Source organism: Paramisgurnus dabryanus, chromosome 1 (genome assembly GCF_030506205.2).
Source record: "Paramisgurnus dabryanus chromosome 1, PD_genome_1.1, whole genome shotgun sequence".
NCBI lineage: Eukaryota > Metazoa > Chordata > Actinopteri > Cypriniformes > Cobitidae > Paramisgurnus > Paramisgurnus dabryanus.
The window spans coordinates 62,771,427-62,795,167 of record NC_133337.1 but is presented as its reverse complement, the minus strand read 5'-3'; the positions used below and the strand labels follow the sequence as shown (position 1 = coordinate 62,795,167).

Genomic DNA, 23,741 nt, shown 5'->3' with positions numbered 1-23,741 from the left:
GTATTCAGTATTTTGCCTTTTAATTACTATTTTTAATATTTAAAAAACAATTGCCGTTTAACATTGCAAGAGACAAATGTTAATAGTTCAACTATGAACACTGCGCAAAAAAGTGCAAGTGTAAAAAAAAGTTTTTGTATAGCACTAACTGTAATGCAGAACTCTTAAACTGCTTTTGTTTGTTTATTGTTTAAAGGAACAGTATGTAAGAAATTTATTTCAATTAATCATAAAATGTCCCTGATATGTCACTACAAACTAAGAAATCATTTTCATTTCAAATACTTATATCACTGACAACAGTGGTATGGCCAGGATATTGTGATTTAAAAAGTGTAGTTGCAGCCCTCAACTGAAGTTTATGTTGTCATTTTGTGTATTGGCCACCAGTTGTGTGATTGCAGTACCAGTTTTAGCCACAAGTTTTGTGATTGCAATACCAGTTTTGGCCACAATCCTACATACTGTTCCTTTAACTTTCATAAATTGTTACATTTCAAGTATTCACAAAATATAGTCTTCTTCTAATGACTAAAATTGCACTTCAGGTTTTCTTTTTCAATATTTTAAAGATTTATAGGCTAAACCTCCTTTCCATTGTACCTACATTTGAACACGACTGTCGGAGTTCGCCCCCTAGTGGCAGTCGTAATAAAAATTCAGTTTAATCTTAAATCCGTGCCAACATGGGAGGGAAGCTCGTTCCAGCCTTTTTAATCTATGAATATATTTATGGTTAATAATTTTATTTATCAGTAATCAATAGTTTTTAAAGGATCAAGTGTTACAGAAAAGTTAAACAAAAAATGATTAATAATTTTCACCTTGTTTTGTTTGGAACGCACTCAAATACACATGCAGTGCAGTCGCACAAGTTGTTTTTAAATACATCCAAAGCTCAAATTGTATCCGATATCTTAAATCAGACAGAGATGACCGACAGGCCAGATAAAGATGAATGGAGGACCACATTTGGCCTGCGGGCCGCCAGTTGACTAGCCCTGCCATATGCTGTTATATTTTTACGTCATATTAATTTTGAAGAGTGACAACTCATTACTAATCCCAAACTTTTGAACCCCCTTGACCTTAACTATTTACTTAAAGTAACCCGTGAGATTTTATATGTACTGTATTTCAATTATTTAAAAGCACATATGCATGTTTAACAAAAACATTTATTTTTCATCCATTTTAACGTTTTTATCAGTAGTATTTTACATAGCTGTTGTTACCTGTTATTGGACCTTTATCTGGTCATTTTCTTTACATAAAACGCATCTGTCCATTTCTCAGTTGTATTTATTTTGTTATGGTCACACGACATGCAGATTAAACAAATAAAATATATAATTTTGTAAGTAAATATGTTTATCTACAATTATTAATTTACTTATTTATTAGGATTTAATTATAACTATTACTATTAATATTTATTTCATCAACTCACAAAACCCCCTGCAATTGCCCAACAAACCACCAGGGGCCCACTGGACAGAGAGGAGAAGAAAGCACTCCCCAGTACGTGTATCAAAGTAAGACTTTATTTATTTTTATTAATAGCAGACACCTTTTTATAATGCTTTGACACCTTTTATAATGTCACAAATATATGAAATAATATAATAATAATAATTTTTTGTTCTTTTGTCCCCGCAGGACCCATGCTTTAAAAGACATATACCTAAATACCTTTGTAATAGTTTTTACTTTTAGTGTTAAAATTAGTATTAATGCTTAAAAAAGGCCTGTATAATCTACAAACAGATGTGTGTCATTCCTATCACTTCATATCTCGAGCTTGTCATCTTGACTGATTGCTTGAGAAACAAGCCGATTAGGTTTCACAGGGCACCACAAATATTCAGCCATGTGCAACAAGAGCGTACTCCGAACAGCATTTGATCTCAATTAATAGCATTCCCAATGAAATCAGCCTGGAAAAGAGAAGAGGTGGGGGCTGGATTTCGGCAAATGCAGGAAAAGTATTTCAGTTCTGCCACGGCGTGACAAATTCAATAGCTAGCAAAACAAGATGAACAACTGAAAGCCCAGAGCACATCTGACCTTGTTATTGTCCTCGATTTGTGTACAGCTCAACTCAATAAAAAGCAAAGCACGATGGGTCGGGTTGTGATGTGTTCTTCAGCTTCAAGTGGGGTTGTTGTGAAATAAGTACCATGGAAAAATCTGCTGCTAGTATACCAGACGCCTTCCAGCTATTTTGGGGACGATTAAAGCTATAAATCATCACATCATCAAATGAGTGGGAATGTTTTTAATCATTCACCACAGATCTGCAATACTTTGGTTGGAAGTGTAAGCTCTTTGTTACTGTAAAACAAAAGGTTTTCATGTATTTAGATCTCGCCCAGATTGCAACTGAAAACATGTTTGCTGATGATATCCGCTGAAGGCGCGACAACCGCACTGCTAACATTTCAAAGAGTAATACATTTTGTATCGCAGACAAAAGGAACAACGTGATTGATTGTTACAGAATGTTAACTCTTTCCCTGCCTTTGACAAGTTACCTCATCAATCTCATCAAAGAGAAAAAGCTTCCCTGCCAATAACGAGTTTTACGGCAATCCATATTTCCGCTATTATCCACTAGGTGGTGCTTTTACCCAACTTATAGCATCAATGAATTCAAAAACAGTAAAATCTCTGTATGTTTTGATCATTGTTCTGAATCTGATCTCTAACAAACTTCCTTTACAAAGATGCAATTTTTTAGCTTTTTGCTCCAAATTTTGTATTTTTGAAAAGTGATAAAAAGAGAACAAATGAAGATAGGATAAACCGTGTTTTTTTAAGCAGATGGTCTGTTCTTTCAAGTGATATGTTGTATGTTATATATGTAATGAAGAACAATATTTGAAAGGCATTAAACTTTTGTGAAAGTAATGCTGGTGCTGGCTGTAAAAAAAATAAACACAAAGAGTTAACATACCCACTAGCTTAGTATACATACACAGCTGTAAATATTTTATAGATTATAGATTATATAATATAAATAATGCACTTATAAAACATTGACTCAACTAATGTTATGAGTTTGTGGTGTGCCGGGATAAGAATTATGTTCACTATTTGGTATGCTGTCGCTAGCACAGAAATTACGCAATTCACCTTTAAAGGACAAATCAATGCAGTCATGCATGTTTTGAAATGCTTCATGAATGAAAGTGAAACTCAACAATTCCTTAAAAGTTGTCATTACTTTGAGGAGGATACAGGTCATCTGTAATCCACCACTGTTTATTGTTTGTGTACTGAAAGGTCATCTTACTCCTGCCACAGAATCAATCAGTTTGGGAACATAAAGAGCACTTAAAGTGTTTAAACATGTTTCTCAAGGCACGCAAACTGAGCTGCTAACTTCACCGCAACAAGTCAACATGGGGGCGGCAAGCTAATGAAGAGCTAAATCAACAGGGCGTAAAAACAAGAGACACATAAAGGAAAATTGCTGTAATTTAATATTGTGCTGATTCAATCAGACCTGTTTTTCACCATTAATCATAACCTGTTTGAGCATAAAGATCAAAAGTGTTATGTGAGTTTTCCTATGAGGCTGATTTGATATAACACTAATAATCTCTGGCACTGTATATGCAGACTCAACATTGTGCAAATAATGGTGCTTTGAAATGGAAAAAAAAACGATCAGCACTCTTTTATAGTATATATTGCAGGGTGTATTTATAGTTTTATGTGGGCTTTCTCAAATGCGCTGGAAAAGTAACTATTCAGCTTTAATAATACATCACTTTTTATGGCAACTCAGCTCTTTAGTCTGAGTTACACTGTGTTGCCATAGTGCTGGGCTGCGTTTAAACAGCGAATGACTTGTGGGAACGGTGCACAAAAACATTTCACAAACAACTTAATTACACATTCACTTTTCTCCTTGACTGCCATGACTAACCTGCATTTCGTATTCATCATTTTATCTCGCTGAATAAATCGAAAGCGTCGCCCTAACACTCGTTTTATTATCAATGTTGCAGAAACTGTTCAAGCTATTACCCTTGATATAGACCTTAATCAAATCTTGGGGGAAGTTTTGGACTGTGTGATTCAATGCTCTTATGCTGGGTTTACTTTCTTTCCTCTGACTGAATGAGTGGGTACTGGTGGGAAATTGTCCGGTCCTCTCAGCAGGACTTCTTGAAGTCGCTCTAACCTCGAGGTGTAGATCTCCTCATGAGCTTGCAGCTTCTCTGTGAAGTCCGCCTGTTGAACACACAAGAATTTGTTGATCCATTATATATACTGAAAAAGATATTGGATGATACAGTTGTTTTTCAATGAACTCAATGAATTCACATTAACCATCCCCCCATTTTTAAACATAATGGTGTATACGCAGTATTCATTCCGCCGCCATGTTGATGTCAAAACGAGGCTGTGAGGGATGGACATAAAGAGTGTGCGCTTTAAACCTATTGTTTTGTATTAGGATGCTGGTCAGCCATCAAAACACAGAAAATACATCATTTGACAAATTTCCACAGGACAAAGAACCTTAGGAAATGTGGGTTGTTAAAATGAAAAGAGACATATGACCTAATTTGAGATTGAGTGTACATAATATCTGTTTTAGATATTAGCTTGTTAGCTAATCGCGGTTTTTCATGTTGAAAGATGTTTACTTTTTCTTACATTTCACAAGACTTTTTTAAGATGTCAAATACATTTTTGGTGTCCCCAGAGTACAAATGTGAAGTTCTGTAGAATAATTACCTACAGATAATTTATTATAGCATGTTTAAATCGCCACTTTGTAGGTGTGAACAAAAATGTGCAGTTTTGTGTGTGTCCTTTTAAATGCAAATGAGCTGATCTCTGCACTAAATGGCAGTACCTTGGTTGGATAGTGCAGATTAAGAGGCAATATTATCCCCTTCTGACATCACAAGGGGAGCCAAATCTCAATGACCTATTTTTTCACATGCTTGCAGAGAATGGTTTACCAGAACTAAGTTACTGGGTTGATCTTTTTCACATTTTCTAAGTTGATAGAAGCACTGGGGACCCAATTATACCACTTAAACATGGAAAAACTCATGTTTTCATGATATAACCCCATTAAAACGCCAATATAGTGCAAAAATACAATATTTTTTGACAACAACTGAGTATACATCTCTAGTTTGTATAGGTCATAAGAGTATGTTCCATGTATTTTCTCCGTTATGTTTTTTAAAGACATGAACATTGACTTAATAATGTGTAATTGACTTGATAACAAGCTATTTACATGATATTTTCATTTTTAAATGTAAAACCCCACATGAGCACCCAAAGTTATGTACAAATGTTATTTAGTTAGAAATGAATCCTGCTTCTGTTGATTCCAGACAATGTGCTTAAAAAACTTCCCGGAGAAAACTCTTTAGCGTGTTCATGCCGTTTTTTGTAATCTGTACGAATTAGAAATATGTACTTAAACAAAGAATTATATTAGTGTTTTGAAAAAAAAGTCAGCATGCTTACAACATTAAACATGTCAGAAATTAATGATTAGCCAACAGGCTAATACAAATCAGATTTTATGTACACATTGTGCTGCTCTTATCTCAAAATTAGGTCATATGTCCCTTCTAATTTTAACAATTCATTATTTCTGAGGTTCTTTGTCCTGTGGAAATTTGTAAAATGGTGTATTTTCTGTGTTTTGATGGCTGAATGACCAGAATCCCGATACAAACCCAATAATAGGTTTAAAACGCACGCTCTGGATGTCCATCCTTTACAGCCTCGTTTTGAAATCAACATGGCGGCAGGCTGAATAAGGCGTATTGCATACTGCATTTAAAGATGCGGTCGATTTGGAAAATGCTCAATCCTCCAGAGTTGCCGACGGCAGCTTTAATTGATGTTGATTAAAATATCATTGTACAGTAGTTAAGTGCGGGGGCTAAAAGAAATATGTGTTTATCATAAATGTAAATAATGTCCCAATGTAAGTGAAATTTCTGTACAATTAGCATCAACATGCAAAATGCTCTAAGTGCGTCTGACATGTTTTCTTGTAAATTAGCATTTTTTTATCAGGCTCTTATGTTTATGTTCAGTATTTTCACTTTAAAGGCAATAAATAGATTATTAGTCAGTAATTGAAATGCCTTATTTTCACAAATGTCACGTAAGTCAATTTATTGCTATTTAAAAAAATTTTTTACAAATGTCTTTCCCTAAAAAACTGCATGCAAGCTTTTTTATGCAATGACGGGTATTGGTAACCTTGTAACCAACAGTAAATAAAACAAGGCATGTTTGGAAAATGGAGACAGGACTACATTTAGTTACGATTGTGCAAGTTCTACATTTATTAACAGTGCCGCTTGTAATTGCCAAACTAAATGCTGTGCACAGAAGAAGGAATACAGAATTTTTGATGCAGGCACTAGCAGCAAGGGCATGAAGACGATGTCGAGCCCCATGTATGGTACAGACAATGACAGCGGAAACGGCAACATGATCAGCCCTGTGGGTTAAATGTTCACGATGTCAGAATTTATTTTACAAATGCGTTTCCATCTCCCATTGTTCGCATTTACTTTTTCGCATAAGTCAAAAACTACGAGCATAAACGAGCATAAAAACTTTTGGGGGGAATTAATAGATTTTTATTCAAAATTTGACGTTTCCATCGCTCATTTTTGATGCGATACTTCAAAATGTGCATAATATTTTGGTGATGGAAACATGGCTAGTATCTCATTTTTGCCGTTTAGGCATTTTTGTCTGAGTACCTCATAATGAGCTGAAAAACTAATTGTTTTCTGAACACACTACTCATTGGTTGGACAAACAGAGTCACGCCTCAAACCTACTGTATACTATTGGTTAACTCAGTGCTGAGTCATGCTGGTGTGAATGCTCACACAAACATAGCAAAACCAATCTATAAGCAGCTCATTAAACTGTATTTTAATGGGTGGGATTTGTAATTTAAACAATGTGACATGACTGCATGTGGTCCTAAAATAGGTTTCATTTTTTTATGCAAAATATCATTTTGAACTTTGGGTTGAAATGTGACCTGAACATGTACAGTACAGTCTTAAATTGACAGCGAGTGAACTTAGCAAGATCAATGTACTGTATACACTTGCGAATACGTTTACACAATGTTATAGCTTTAAATCAACAATACACAACTGTTGTGTGCAGTACACTACACAGGCATATCGTATGGCTCCTCTGAACATCTGGAATGGTAACAACATTGGTAAGGAAGTTTCATTCCAGCATCAGTAATTTTCAGTCTTTCTACCATATTAGGTATGATGAGATCTACAGAGCCTGACATTCCTGGGAACTTTTTAAACTAAAATAATATTCAAGGGAGAAATAGAAGGAAATAAATATGGATGAAGCAAACACTTCAGACTGAACGTGATTTTATCCATTCCCAAGAGTGATATTGGTTACAATTAGCATAGAGAAAAACATCTCGATACAACCGATTTAAGCTTTTCACTAATCGTTTTTCACTAGGTTATATTTAGCAAAGTGATATATGTAATTGACCTTCCTTCGACATTAAACGGAGAGGAAAAGCCCAGGAGAACTGATGGAAATAGCATCGGCTCAACGGCGTATCGCTCGGATGTGAGATGCACACACACAAGCCACTACAAATGGGCTCTCAAATTACAGCCGAGCTGCTATTTGAAAGAAAAGCTTGTCAAAAAAACGACAAAGGTCTTCATGGAACATGGCAGATGAATTGTATGAACCCCATAATCATTAATCCCATCAAAGTGAAAAATTACTCATGTCTTCCTAGCCCTTTCTCTTCAGGTCTCGTCGCACGGCAACCTTTGCCGCCCGAAACCTTTGAAACACGTGGCGTGTAAAAACGTGCAATAGAGATGACACAATTTAGCAATCCAAAAAGCAAATTGTTTTCTGGCAGTCACAATAATTCGATTCCACCTTAAGTCTGGCGTCCAATTCTGCCAGAATATCTGCCAGCAGCTGTCTGATGTACTTTGCATTACACCGAGAATACAGATGAAATGAAACGGGGAGCGTTATCCAGGTTTAATATTTCCTGGCATAATCACACACTGTGGGTGGAGGCTTGTGGGAGAATCAGCTAAACATTGATATTCTCAGAATTAGTTTTCCAAAGCAAAGTCTGTTAGTCATTTTTATTGAAGGAATAATTCTGTCATTATTTACTCGCGCTCATGTCGTTCCAAACCTGCAAGTTGTTATTTTTTCTGTGGAACACAAAACTAAAGATTGTTATGCAACTCTTGCCACACAACAACAGTTCGTAGTGACCAAAACACCAAACGTACAGCAATATGTGTGTGTCTGATGAAGTCACATGATAGCTATGAGTGGGGAGTCTCATGCTTTTTTTTGATTCACATGTTCTTGCCTGTGTCTTTCTGGGGAGGTCAAGATGATTAAATAATGATTTACAGTTTGATCATTTTCTCACATAAGTTATCGTATGGCTTCAGAAGTCTCTGAATAATAGACTACAGCAGGGGTCTCCAACCTTTTTGTGAGCAAGGGCTACCACAATGCATAAAATAATCTGGATGGATACTTTTTTAATATATAGTCTACTTAAAACATTTTTGTTTAATGATTTATCGTTGTTTATTACACGGCTCTCTGGAATGCTTGATTCTGATTGGTCAGTTGAGACATTTGCAGGTTCGTTCTTTTCAAATAATAACCGCTCCAAAATAATAACGCATAGCCGGACTACTTGTACCAGTAAAATCGCTCCGCGCCAATAAAGATCAATAAAGATTACTGTCTGTTTGGCGCCATCTTGTGACAAACACTCGACAACCACGACAAGACACAGAGAGCTTACTGACACTGAACTTGACAAAATAGAGCATGACAGCTACGAAGCCAACACACAAAAAAAATACAGAATGGGCATTAAAACTTCTCAAAGACTGGTTAAAGAGGAAAAAATGGAGACAGACAAGTATGAAGCAGAGGATCTTAATAAGGTATTACGATCATTTTATGCATCTGTGCAAAGTTTCGCGGAAGGATAAAAATGTTAATTTAAAACAAATATGCCAATAAAATGTTTCAAATTCATATTCATGTCCAGTTTTTTTTCTTATGTGGCAAGTAGCCGTGTAATAAGCGGGATAATGTAGAGGCAGCCGGTAGTTATTGGGAAATAAGCCCCTTCAGTGTGATACAAGACCCTCCGCTTCGCGTCGGGTCCTGATCACACTGTCGGGGCTTATTTCCCAATAACTACCGGCTGCCTCTACATTATCCCTTACTTAAAATGTACATACTAGGGATGCTTAACGATTAATCGCGATTAATCGTTAGCAGAATAAAAGATTTTGTTTACATCATATATGTGTGTTAACTGTGTATAATAACTTTGTATAAATAAATGTACACACATGCATGTATATGTTTTAGAAATGTTTACATGAGTATATATATTTGTATATTTATGTATAATTTATAATACTTAATATATAAAAAAAAAATCTTAAAATTATACATGAATGTGTTCATATTTATATATATATATATATTTATTATACACAGTTTACACACATATGTGATGTAAACAAAAACTTTTATTCTGCTAACGATTAATCGCGATTAATTGTTTAGCATCCCTAGTACATACATACACAAAAAAAATTATTATATAAACAATATATAAATATAAAAATCGAGGCTATTAATAGAATGTGCTTTGGTGGGCAACTCACAGATTCTGTGCAGGCAGGACTTCAGTATAGGGTTTGTTTTGACTACCTTGATGATATTTTATGATGTTTCATTATGAATTGCACAGACTGACAGATTTGATCAATATGAACCGTCGTTCTACAAAAATTTTCATTTTTTAGGTGAAGTATTCCTTTGATATTTTCTGCAATATTCCTTCCCTCAGGTCATGAATAATATTTCTGTGTAAACAAAACTGGCTCAAGCGAATGAAAAGCATTTTTCTCATACAACGGGTATCGCTGAGGTTGTTATTTGCTTACAGCTATTTACAGTACTGTACCTGTAGTTGTGCTAACATCTCTTGTGTAATTTCCTCTAGCACATCTCGTACATCTCCTACATTAAAGTCTGTCTGGTCCTCATCATTTTCTTCCAGCTCAGCTTTTCCAGGATTCTGCTCGAGAGATTCCTGCATGAACGAGGAGCAGTTTGATAAATGTTCTTCAGATGTTTTGCACTGCTGTCAGGTGTTACATCTGCAGATAAATGCTGACTATTACAGGAGAAAATTAATGAGTACAATAAAAATCACTAGGTTTCAAGTTTATTTTTATAGGATGAAACAAATTTTTGTTATATATGCCAACTATGCGGGGATTGATTTATCTATGATAATCTTTAATGTACCACTGCAGGAATAATAAGAAAATTTAGAGAGCATTCAAGTAGGATGAAACTTTGTGGGAAGCATTAGTTGTCGCACAGCACCTACATGTGGCCTTTTTGTGAATAGCACTGAACTCAAGAACAAAGTAAAGCTGCGTTTATGATTTTTGACTAAAATCATTTAATAAAGATCTTGCACGCACATCTGTTTTACTTTTATGGTAAATCTTAAGTTTATGTTGAGTTCAAAGCTCGGTATAATCAGACAATTTTTACCGAACAGAATTTTTAATGACTTTGCCATGATCTTTCAAAAAAAAAGGTTTCCAGGCACTGAAATCACAATTTAAAAATGTACTAATATTTCAAGGTTTTGCATGGCTTTGGGGACTCGTTTGTATGAGAGGAAACTTTTATAATGTCGTAAAATGTCGTTTTCTGTACTTAATAAATAAATGGTTAAAGTGCATAAAAATCGTCCTCTGTGTAAGATATAATGGGCTGAGAGATGTGATGTAATCTCCCCCGTTTAGAACAGTCTGTGTCTGTGTAGCTCAAACAGAGAAGTGTCAGTGTCAGGAAAAGCGTTACTCAAACTTGAAAGCATATTCATGTTTCCTTTGGAAATTAATAACATGTGAAACGCATCATACTAAAAGGGTAATTCCAAGGAAAAACTTTGCACCACACAAAGAATGGGACTGTTTCATACAAACCAAACACTGCTAGATAACTTTGGATTAATACAGAAAAAATCGAGAACACTTTACCTGCTCGGGCGTTTGGACGCGAGGTGGAGCCACATATTGGAAATAGAGATCAGCGGGCATGCCCTCCTCCAGCGGTGGAACAAAATCAAACGGAGTGACCACTTCAATGCATTTCTGAAATAAAACACTTCACATTTTAAAATCAATTATAATGAAGTTTTATATGTCAGGAATGGGTTTGCTAGAAGAATTTTATCATAGAATCTCAATAAAGATACAACATATGTGTTGTATCTTATGATATGACATCATATGCCATGTAAGGGGACATATCATGAAAATCGAATTTTTTCCATGTTTATGTGTTATAATAAAGTCCCCAGTGCTTCTATCAACCTAGAAATTGTGAAATGTGAACAACCAGTAGCTGGAAGCATATGAAAAAATAGGTGATTGAAATTTGGCTCCCCTTGTGATGTCAAAAGGGGATTTTATTATAATAATACCACCCCTTATGCTGCACTATCCAGCTATACAGAGAAAAAGAGAGAAAGAAAAAGAAAGAGAGAGAATAATTGACAGAACAATTGAGTTGTCATTTCAACAAACCACCATTATGGCGATCAGTGTTTGCATTTCATCAGTTTATTTGCATTTAAAAGGACACACCCAAACCAGCAAATGTTTGTTCACATTTACAAAGTGTCAATTTTAACATGCTATAATAAATTATTTAAATGGTATTTTGAGCTAAAACTTTACATTATGTACTCTGGGGACACCAAAGATTTATTTGACATCTTAAAAAAGTCTTGAAACATATTAATTTTGTTAAAAATTAAGGTGTGTCTGAAAAGATTACGGTTGGCATTAACAGCAGACTTTTCTGTTCATCTGACTGGAACATGTTACTATTCGTTTGGCAGGAAACCCTTCAACCACAATCCAAAACCAGCGCACAACAAAACAAAAGCTCTGTGCTTTATATACCGAATGTAATTACAAAGCCAAATTGAGGCAGACAAGAAGAACAATTCTCTTTCATTACTGCATTGTTCCTCATTATTCCCACCGACATGATTCATGTGTTTTCCATCTCCAGCAATAAACAAATTAATGCCAACAGTATCATTTTAATAAGAGTAAAAATAGAAAGCCCGCTGCAATTCATTGTCCTGCGCTTCACTTTTGAATTATTCGTAAAAACATCTTGATTCACTAAAATGGTTCCAATAGCTGGGGGAAAAACAAGTACATTAATATTCGAAGGGTGCTTTGAAGTCCCTTTCAAACCAATAAAAATGCTTCTGATGTATTATGTGCGCTACTCATTGTATCTCTGACCTAGATTTTGTTTCTGATCATTCAGTTACAGTAAGACTCAACAGTAGCTGTCATGCTACTGCATAAAGCATCGTTTAAATCCTAAACTAACCTGCCTTTTGATATTTGATTACCTTTTCCCATTTGAGAAAATGTAGATATGCAAATATGCCCTACAGAAATGAGGATGTAATTGGAATGGAAATATTGGTTTTGTTCTTCTGGTTTGATATTCAGTCTTCTCTGCAGTATGATCATTACGTGTTAATTATAGATGAGCGCATCGGCTGGAAGGCAGATTTCAATCTGCTTGATCTGAAATAGAGAGAAAATGACAACCGGCATGACTGTTTTCTTATCAGAGCAATGGAGGATTTACAGTAAGAGAGTGTAAGAGACGTGTATGGACATGATTAGCATGGTGGATTCATAAACAAAACATTCTTCTTTTTAGATTAATTGTTTGATCCAGATCACAAAATAATGTCTTAACAATGTGTTCACTGAATTAAACTAAGACTTTCAACACTACGACACTATGCTTTTTCATAAAGCATTTCTCTACGTCTAAATTTATTGCATGTTTTATCTAATTTTCATATATGCTTCTGGCTAAGATAGAAGTTAATTTATTTAATCTTATTTTAACCCATTACTCAAAAATCTACAGTCTATACAAAACTGGTGTTCTTGTCCGAGAAGGGCCAGATTTCAAAAAACTTTCTTAAGACAAGAAATAAGAACGATAAGATAAGTTTATGGCTGGGAATCGATTCCGAGGCGTTGGGAATTGAGAGTCGATTCCAAAGGCTGGATTTTATTCCATTAGTGGAATCGATTCCTTTAAAAAAATTATTTTTAAACAAACTGCGGCCTATAGCCGATTTCATTTGTCAACACAATCATGTCACCTGTAAAGAAATAAAGTTCAGACTAAATAAATGGATTCAGTTGTGACACAGAGTATGTTTTAGGATAGGTTGATTATTTTAGCATTGTGTAGGCAATCAGCTGACTGACTGAATAAAATCTTCAGAATTGACTGCTGGGCGGGGTTTGATCTTCATTGTAGTTTAGGACAAGAAGAATAAATCGATCGACAACAACAATCAAACACACTCACACGTAGAAGAATGCCTCCAAGGTAAACAAAGTTTTTGAAAAGGCCCTAAAAAAGTGTATATGTGTAAAGGCCTAAAAAGTTTGTATATGTAAGCATAAGGTCTGTTCCTGAACAAAATGCTTTTAGAATTTAACTGTAATTTTAGCTATAGTTTTAAGACACTGGATGAAATATATGTAGCTACAACAAATAAATAAAAATCGATTTATTCACATTACATAAGTGTATGTATAGGTAAGTGTGTGTAGGTAGGAATGTATGTGTGAATCTACCGCATATATGTATAAGATGAACATATTCCTAGTCTTTACTATACTGTTTACACCTGACGCAAGAAGCACAACATTACAAATCCTCGAAGTAAATGCCTCGTTCTATTTATGACCAAGCAGCACTCAACGGTCGCTTTGTTACGCCCAGTGTAGCGAGTTTCTCACTGTGTGGCATGGTAAAAGCTGCACCAATGTTGGACACATTGTTTGCATTACAAAAATTAATCGAAAATAACAGTAAGGAATCGATTCTTAGAAACAGGAATCGATTCCAAAAAATCTGGAATGGAACAGCCCTAGATAAATTATAAGAAGTTTGTAAGAATGTTTGAAAGTGCAATTTTTGAACATTTATTAAAGTCGCCATGAAACGGAAGTAGCAATTGTCTTATTTTCCCTGTGGTGATGTATATCCGAGTGAAATGGCTTTTGAAATTTAAAAAAAAGTAGGACTTGAATTCATCCATCGAGAACTGATTGGATCATTTTAAGTTGTATCATGTTGATAATTGCTAATCGCTACAATCTTTTCCCGGACCCTGTCCACCTGCCTTACCATATGACTGGAAGTAAAAAGAGATCGTTTCGAAGAGGGGAGGAGTTTTGCATTTTTGATTAAAGATTATGAGGGCGAATACACTTTTACATTCATTAATCTTTTTATCACCTTGCGATCGTTGACACAATATATACTACAAACGAGTAATGTGTTGAAAGAAAAGACCACAGTTTTTCAATATTTTACTATGTTCTTCCTTCAACTTAAACAAACTAATACACACCTCTCTTTTCTCAATGCATGCACTTAATTGTTGTACAGCGCGTCCATTAAGCCTAGCACCATTCATTCATTAGGATCCAAACAGATCCAATCATCACTCCTGAGAACTGCCCCTCTCGCTCAAACTTCCGAAGTCAGGAGTGATGATATTACTGCGCTCGAGTTCGAAATGCTGCAAACTAAGTGCACTCTACTCATGTAACAGTCTTTAAATAGGAAAAACATGCAGTGTTTACTGGCTTCTAAATTCATCCCTGATTGGATCCTAATGAATGAATGTTGCTAGGCTAAATGGACGCGCTGTACAACGATTAAGTGCACACACTGAGAAAGAGAGGTTTGTATTAATTCATCCAAGTTGAGGGAAGAACATAGTAAAATATTGAAAAACGGTGGTGTTTTCCTTTAAGTCTATAGAAGATGTTATTTTCTGTTGTAACAGAGGCCAGCTAGTGAATGTAGGTGGTGAGTAAACATCATTCTCTAATCTCCCAATCAGTCCGTCATGCGAATCGAGCACTCTTGGCCCATGCATACTTTTCACTCTCAGTGCCCGGCTCCGCACACAAGCATCCGCACAACAGAGATGGACGTGGAGGGTGAAGTTTGCCCAGGCTTTCGGAGCACTCGGTTTGTATGATGGATTTAAATTAACTTAGAAAAAATCTTTCATTTTGAGAATTATGATAACTGAGGTTATCATTACTTTAAGATGTTTTTATATGTTTATGTGTTTCTTTTCTGAGACTACAAAATATTCTTAATACCCCAGATGAGGAAAAGGGAAGGGCGTCATTTGGGGTCCAGTCTAACATGAACGTCAATCTGTGGCTAAAGTTACTATTATTCTACACCCGTGGGTTATGTACTTTACTTCTGAGGTAATGGAATCCATTGAGAAACCTGGAGAAATGACTGCTTTGTGTTTTAGACTAAACACTCAGAAACGTTGACAAAATGATTCACCTGTTTGATTCAGCCGAGATTATTTGCACACATTACATTTACTGACATTAATGCATTTGGCAGACACTTTTAGTGACTTAGTTATACATTTTTTTATTAGTATGTGTGCACTCCTAATGCAATACTCTATGCTAGGGGTTTTCAGACTTTTATTTTACACCAAACCCCTTTAACCTTGTGTATTTCCTAGAAGTTAGTTAATATTTCAATAATTTAAATGCACATTTGCATGTTTAATTTTAAAGACATTTACTTTTCATCCATTTTAAAGGGTTTTTTTTATAATATTTTACATAGTTTTTGTTATTATTGCCTGTTATTTGACCTTCATCTGGTATTTTTCTTTTATTGGTAAGTGTTTTAATTTTAAAAATATATTTTTTTTATGTTAACCACTTTTATATTATTATTGTTGTTATATTTTTTTTAGTTATAAAAAGGCTCTCAGAATGTACAAGTGAATTGTATGTCAAATCCTATGCTTTAATAAAAAAGACGTTTGAAATAAAATTATTTATTTACATTTTATGATTTCATTGTAAATATTTAGTTAATTGTTTTTCATCAACTCACAAACACCCTGCAATTCCCTGGTGAACCTCATGTTTGGGAAACCTGCACTATGCTATTGAGCTACAGAAAGTTTATTTGAAATCACTTTAGTGAGGCCTTCTGATAACAGCTTGTGTCATCATAGGCAGCTACAGTATAGTCATCAATCAAATTAAAGAAACAGTAAAGGTTTTCATGGACTGCTTTCCTATTCAGGCTTTATTCACTGTCAGAAAAAGTACAGAAGCTGTCACTAGGACACTGCCCTTTAGAAAGGTCCTAATAAAGGAGTGTAAAACATACGGTCGGCACATTAACACAATTATCAGCAACAGCGCCGCCGCTCCCACCACGCGCATCATGGTAGGGTACCAATTGCTTAGGGGGCACCAAAAATATAGCCTAATGAAAAAAAATGATAATGCTGATATTATTTCATAAGCCTATAGAAATATTATTAGGCACTTTGAAGCCATGTATATGTAACAAAAAAGGGGGAACAAGATAATTTAATTGCTCTAGTCTAGAAATTATGCCCCCTCATCTTGGATGGTCTGTGCCGATTGATCGCGCGGGCGCCTGACAAAGTTTGACAGACAGAAGGCAACTTTTATGGAAATGGCCCCGAAAAAAAACAGCAGGAGTCAGGATCTGAGAAAAAAAGAAAAAGAAACTGCGAGATGGTGCCCGTGCATAACTTGCAGCTAAGTCTACAGTATGTTTAATCATTCTTAAATACGGGAAATGTGTATGCGCTGCTGCTAATCGTAATGCACCTCAAACTTGCTGACGTTAATTTTAGCAACTATGTTGTCATAATTTATAACTTCGGTGCAAGCTAAATTGAGATTTTGCTGTTAAACATTACCTATGCATGCTTTTCACAAAGAACTGATGCCAGCTAGCTGTTTCTTTACTATCTTTCTTTAGATATTGAGCAGCAGTTGGTTTATTTTGAGGTGACATGGTTAATACTTTTTCAGTAACAGTTAACGTGAACAGTCAGTGCAGTGCATATAGGCTAATATATATATATATAAAAAATTAATATGAATGATATAAAGCAAACATTACTGTTGAATTGTGTGCATTATTGAACCTCATTCTATTATGCTTTTATATTAGATTAGATTAGATTTATTTTTAAGATTAGAGGGCATCATAAAGGAATTATGCTTAGGGCACCAAAATGTCTAGCAGCGGCACTGATCAGCAAACTATGTTTAAAAAAATAACCGGCCCTTATGGTGACATTATTTACCATTCGGCACTCAACTTAAAATGAGTTTGACACCCCTGTACTAATATGTACCATCTAGGTATAGATACGTGCCTGTGAGGTACCAATATGCACGCTTTAGGTATAAAGGTGTACTTTTTGAAAGGGTACTACCCCAGGGACAGCTTCTGTACCATTTATTTCTGGTAGTGTAACCAGACATTTATGCTAGCCAAGAACTGCACACTTAGACAAGACAAAGTTTGACCTGGAATTAAATGCTGTTTTTGTGCCACCAATGCATGGATTAAATAAATAATACAATATTTTTTGCATGTTTACAGAAATCTAGTCATGTTAAATCCAAATCTTACCTCTATACTCACGAGTTGCTGCTGTTTTCGGTGAGTGAACAGTGATTCATATAATCTGTAATGCTGGAAAACACTGTGTATATGATACAGACAAACAGAACCATGCATGAGAAGATCTGTCACAACTGTTGATTATATTCAAACAGACTTCATGTGCCTGTGCATGCAGTTTGTAATGTTGAAGTTATGATCGATGCTTTAGGTATCTGGCAGTAATCCCAAATCCCAACATAATTTGTAGGTCACAAATGTCAAAAAAAGTTTACTCACTCTAAAGTTGTTTCAAACCTGTATAAATATCTTTTTTCTGCTGAACACAAATGAAGATATTTGTTTTACAACCAAAGTTTATGAGCACCATTTGACTTTCATAGTATTTTTTCTTACTATAAAAGTCAGTGGTGCATCTCCAGGTTCCTGCTTAATTAAAAATAGCTTATTTTGAGTTTGTTCAGCACAACAAAAAAATTCAGGTTTGGAACATTGTGAGGGTAAATGAAGATTTTCTTTATCATTTTTTGTGTGAACTAACCCTTCTCAAAACACACTTAAAGGAATACTGCATATTCATAAAAAAATCCTGTTAATTTACACACCCCCATGTCTTCCAAGATATTTATGTTTTTCTTTGTTCAGTCGAGAAGAAATTACGTTTTTTGAGGAAAACATTCCATGATTTTTCTCCATATAGTGGAATTTAGTGGACCTCAACAGTTTACAGTTTAAATGCAGTTTAAAATTCTAGTTTTAATGTATCTTCAAAGGGCTCCAAATGATCCCAACCAAGGCATAAGGGTCTTATCTAGACAAATTATCATCATTTTCACCAGAAATAAAAAAGAAGTACTTTTAAACCACAACTTCTTATCTTCCACTAGCCATGCGGTGCGCCAGCGTGGCCTTACGTATTACGTAATCACGTCGAAAGGTTATGCGTTACACAATTGAAATGTTCACTTGCAGACCATTTAAAAAAATAAACTGACACAACTACTTTTAATTAGTATCATTCCAAATACAACATCGTCAGAATGGTCCTTTTTCTCCACACTTGTAAACACTGGAGCGGTAGTTTGGCATAAGTCATGAGTGACCTTACAACTTGATTACATAATAATTAAGGTCATGCAAGTTAAAAGTACATATTCTTAATTTTTTTTGGCAAAAATGATTATTATTTCGCTAGATAAGACCCTTTTGTCTCGGTTGGAATCATTCAGTGTCCTTTGAAACTGCAATGAAACTGCAAACTGTTGAGGTCCACTAAAGTCCACTACTGTATATTGAGAAAAATCCTGGAATGTTTTCCTCAAAAAACTCAATTTCTTCTCGATCGAACAAAAGACATAAACATCTTGGATGATATGGGGGTAAATTATCTGACTTTTTTTTATGAAAGTGGAGTAATCCTTTAAAACTAATAGAGAAATCTGTAAGCAGTCTTCATTATAATGTAAATTATGTTCTTTTAAAAGGAAAAGGGTAAAAACTATTTATGTGATTTTTTTAATGATTTATCAACACTGTTAGAAATTGAATGAGAATTGATTTTGTGTAAATACAAATAAAAGTTGAACACTAATGAGTGGCCTGAATTTAGCTCTAGTGAACACTACAATAAACACAATATGTGTCATTTTAACAGATTACAGTGTTCATCTGTGTTTTCTCCTTTTGCTTTCTAAAAGATAGATGATTTCCATACAGCTTGTTATGCACCAGCGTACTGTAGTCTCTGCGTGCTTCACAATCCACTGCTTTATGAATTATACATAACATTAATTATGAAGGCCATAAAAAGAGATCGAGCTTGTTGCTTGTTCCTAATGGCAAAGCAAAGCATATCGCATCTATTTATAACGTATCAAGGACAGAGAATGACCTAATCAATATTCAACATACAAACATGCACAACTGCAGTGTATTCATGAGGAAAGATGTGAGATAAACCCATTCCTGAAGTAATCTGTGATGGATCTGATCTGGACAGCATCAAATAAAACAATGGCATCAGTCTCTGCTGATGATGATGACTGGTGTCCGGTGACATCCATTGTCTGAGTAAATACCTTGACATTATCAGCAAATGATGCCTGTTTATCTGAAACAAAGTGAAACAGACTTAGTTTTCTCAAGCACACTGAATAGTCAGCAATGTGGTAAACATAAAAACAGTCACCGTGGGGAAAATGTAAGCAACTGCTAATAAATCAAAGCTCAGCTCACTTGATATGTTGTCCAGTAACTGCTGTAAAAGTGCCATGATAAATGAGATTTGTGGACAGTTGAAGTTCATCTCCTTGGCCCACCAAAATCCATTGACAAAATAATCCAACAGAGCAGCATCTTTCATACACGTCTGGTAGTTTTTCAAATCAAGTATACCCTTAAACTGTCTGAAACAGATGGACAGTGCAATGTATAATACATTTGTGGAAATTATATACAGATTTAGTACAGTGTGTTAATATATGACATAGGGCTGCATACCACTAATCACAACTAATCGTTTGAAGAATAAAAGGCTTTTTTACATCATATATGTGTGTGTCTTGTGTAAAATAATTATGTAAATATAAATACACACACATGCATTAATATATTTTAGAAAATTACATATGTACAGTATATACATTTTTATATTTATATATTTATATTATAAATAAATATGAATACTTAATATATAGACACATCTGTATATTATGCACACACATATATAATGTAAACCAAAACTTTTATTTTACAAACGTTTTAGTCATTTGACAAAAAAAAAATAGTGATGAAACTTACAACTGCACTTCTTCCACAGGCAGATCAAGCAAGTTCTTCATTTGGTTGAGGTCTAAAAGTTTCCACTGAGGAAATGGTATCTTCATTGTCTTAAATATGACACGATACAATTATCACAACCTGATGCAATGTCATTTAAGCTCAGTTTTACTTATAATAATAACATTTCTTATGTAATGTCAAACACGTCTGTGTAAAGTGTATGTAAAGTGAAGACCGGGGCAAGTTGCAACAGTATCTGTCTGCGTCCTGCAAGACGGAGGCGTGAGTTGTAGTAGGCGTGACTTGTAGTAGTTGGAGGCGTGTCTTGTACTTTTCTAAATCGCGGTCCACCACGCGAGATCTACCTCTAAGTCAGAATTGAAATTATGAAAGTTTTAATACTTATTTTAAAAATAAGCTTGTATGTTAGCAATTTGGGCATCAATGTGTTTGTAGTGAATTTGTCATTAAATAAGATTTAGAGTCTGTTTGAAAACGGGTCAGGTTAGGACAAGCTGAGGATATATGATGAAAGCCTTTTAATGGTAAATTTCGTTTTGTGCATACATTTGTGCAATGTGCATATTTCAAAAAACGTATGGGTGGAATGTTTTTGGCACTGTGATTCTGCTGGTTAATTAAATAAAATACAATGAATTAATTTATTAATTACTCGTATTAATAAAATGTATATTTTAACACGTTCAGGGATTAATAATAATTGAAAGTGATGACAATGGCATTTTTCATCAGATGTTTATATTTACAACAAAAAGAAAACGACACTAAGCCAGGGGTTTTATTATAATTTATAATAAATTAAAGAAGTGCCTTATGAATATTTTTTATGTTATCCTTTGTATATTTATAAACGTATGAGATACATACACAGCACACAGTCAAGTACATTATAAACATTATAAGCTTATACTGCAGGCCTACTACAAACTCTCTCCCGTTTTAATAATAACACCCTGACCTCTGCATTACATCTGAAGCCTCCAAATTAGGCAATTTTGGGAAAAGATTATCATCTTAACTTTCGAGATGTATAGGAGAGCTCGCGTGATCCGTGAACCGCGATGTACCGTACACACTGCATATTAATTGGGTTGTCACTAAAATGGTTGTCACTTATTAATTCGGTTGTCACTTCACCTTTTAATGCTTAATCCTGTTCTGACAACCGCATAATACAACCGCATTAACTTCCGCAAAATGCAGGGGACAACCGCATTTATAAAAACTCTGCATAGTGTGTACATTACAACTAAAGTGTTCAAATGTGGATCATGGATATGACAGGTCTCTCTTCTGAAAAACTAAATTCCTAAAAGGGGAAAAGTCTTTTGCGTGCGGTGCAGAAATTGACAGAGAGCGTTTGCTGACTAGTGTTGCCATATTGCACTAAAAAAAGCGAACAGGAAAATTCCAATAATAAACCGAAATAAATCCAAGTGCTGATATCAAAATATTGGGTCCCGGTACCTTTACACTTTAATAGCACCAAAAACTTGTTCGCTTCATGAGCAAAAAGCAAGCCATAAACGGTTAAGCGCCAAAACAGTACGTACAAAAAACCCGAGGACCTGGCAACACTGCATGACAGCGCGCTGTTTTACAAATGCGTGCAATGCACAACTCCAAGACGGTGGTTTAATGCAAAACATAATGCTGTTAAATTATTTTGGTCAAAGCTTTGAGACGCGAGACGGCAGAACGTTGCTATGGTTATCTCTGGGTCAATCATCACATTTTCGGGAGTGAGTCTTATACAGACATGTAACGAACATTTAAGGGATTCACTCCCGCATTTAAATGCGGTTGTCACTCCCGAAAGTTTGCAGTGTGTAATAGAGGATTTAGAAGAGCTTTTTTACCGTGAAAGAGGAAGATCTTGCGTTGTGGACCGTGATTTAGAAAAGTACAAGACACGCCTCCTACTACAAGTCACCCCTACTACAACTGACGCCTCCGTCTTGCAGGACGCAGACAGACCCGACTCGCAAGTTGTCACGCCGTTACTGCACTGAATATTTCTCCATTTCTATTTTAACTTCGGTCCTGTTATATGACAAAACAATACATGAAACTGAGCAGATACTGTACTACAAACTATATTATAATAATTCGTTAACGTAATACAAAACTATTTTCGTGTGAAGACAGAATTAACAACATGGCGAATTGAACTAGTTATCACATTATATTGCCCGCGTGACAACAACCCACGGTTTATCCAAACAATGTGTTAATGACTAATTGCGTGTTTACATACATTGAGCTGCATATTTTCTTCCTCGTCTATATTTTTTGAGTTTTCAGTTCGTGCTTTCTCTCCCTCAGACATGTCGTTTAAACGCTGTTGCCCAGGTAACAGCAGGTGGAGCATGTGATCATTCCCGCGTGTTACACAACTGCGCATGTCTGTCTGATCGATTCATTCAAAAGACTTGAAGGCTGCAGCCTCCTGAGGTCGCATTTGCAGGCTGCATACGTCTTATTTCAGAATATTAACCATTTAAGGGGCGGTTTTTCCGGACAGGGATTAGAGTATTCCTAGACTAAAATAAATGTAAGAGCTGTCCAAACTGAAAACTACTTGCACTGACATATCTTAAAATACATCAGTGCCCTTTGTTTTGCCTCAAAATGCACACAAGTAAAGTTGTTAGCATGAAATGTTTGTTAAAATTAGTTATATTCCCTAATTAAACTAAGGCCTAGTCCTGTTAAAGGTGGAAAAGAGGATGTTTGTTTAATACATTTTTGCAATATTACTTGAATTTGTCTTTACTAAATGATAAAAGACTATTTATTAGCTGCACTGAAAGTAATATTATTAATATACGTCATCTGTGCACAAGATAGGGCCTTAAAAACATCAGCCAACTGCTCATGCGGTCATCGCATAAGCTATTGGCCCTCTGGCTTGTCAATCACTGCCATTACGATCCTTGTGAGAGACGTGCACGCTCCAGTAACTAAACACAGGCGACGCATGCACATAGCGCATGAAACTCCGTCTTAAGTTTCGTTTTGTTTTCATTGTGGATCCTGCTTTCCTCCTCGAATTTGCACCACGGTAGAGAAGAAACTCGAAGGAGGACGCAAAAGAAAGACTTCTTTAAGCCGCTGGGAATAGGAGAAAATTGTCAGAAGAATGTAATGTAAACAGAGTCGTTATTGGAGAAACATTTCAACGCTGGAGAGCAATGAAGGAACAGAGAGGTGTCAAGACAGACGCGCAGTTCGCAAAATTCTTCCCGACAGGTAAC

The 23,741-nt window shown here is 35.3% G+C and overlaps 1 protein-coding gene across 1 annotated transcript; it reads right to left on the bottom strand.

Moving 5' to 3' along the window:
• Window positions 1-3,035: 3,035 nt before the first annotated feature.
• On the bottom strand, window positions 3,036-22,827 carry cabcoco1 (ciliary associated calcium binding coiled-coil 1). The gene is made up of 8 exons (XM_065242793.1): window positions 22,742-22,827; window positions 20,482-20,570; window positions 19,918-20,087; window positions 19,642-19,792; window positions 17,692-17,764; window positions 11,142-11,255; window positions 10,046-10,174; window positions 3,036-4,242 (listed from the first exon to the last, which is right to left on the bottom strand). Exons 1-8 carry the CDS (start codon window positions 22,811-22,813, stop codon window positions 4,096-4,098), a joined length of 945 nt encoding a protein of 314 aa, XP_065098865.1. The 5' UTR covers window positions 22,814-22,827; the 3' UTR covers window positions 3,036-4,095.
• Between the last annotated feature and the right edge of the window lie 914 nt (window positions 22,828-23,741).

What these genes read in the sequence shown, in the direction of transcription:
- cabcoco1 (XM_065242793.1), bottom strand. Translation starts at nt 22,813, where the DNA reads ATGTCTGAGGGAGAGAAAGCACGAACTGAAAACTCAAAAAATATAGAC. An exon ending in AAGAAAATATGCAGCTCAAT is followed by an intron (nt 20,571 to 22,741) that starts GTATGTAAACAC and finishes GTCATATTTAAG; the next exon opens with ACAATGAAGATACCATTTCC. An exon ending in CCTGTGGAAGAAGTGCAGTT is followed by an intron (nt 20,088 to 20,481) that starts GTAAGTTTCATC and finishes CATCTGTTTCAG; the next exon opens with ACAGTTTAAGGGTATACTTG.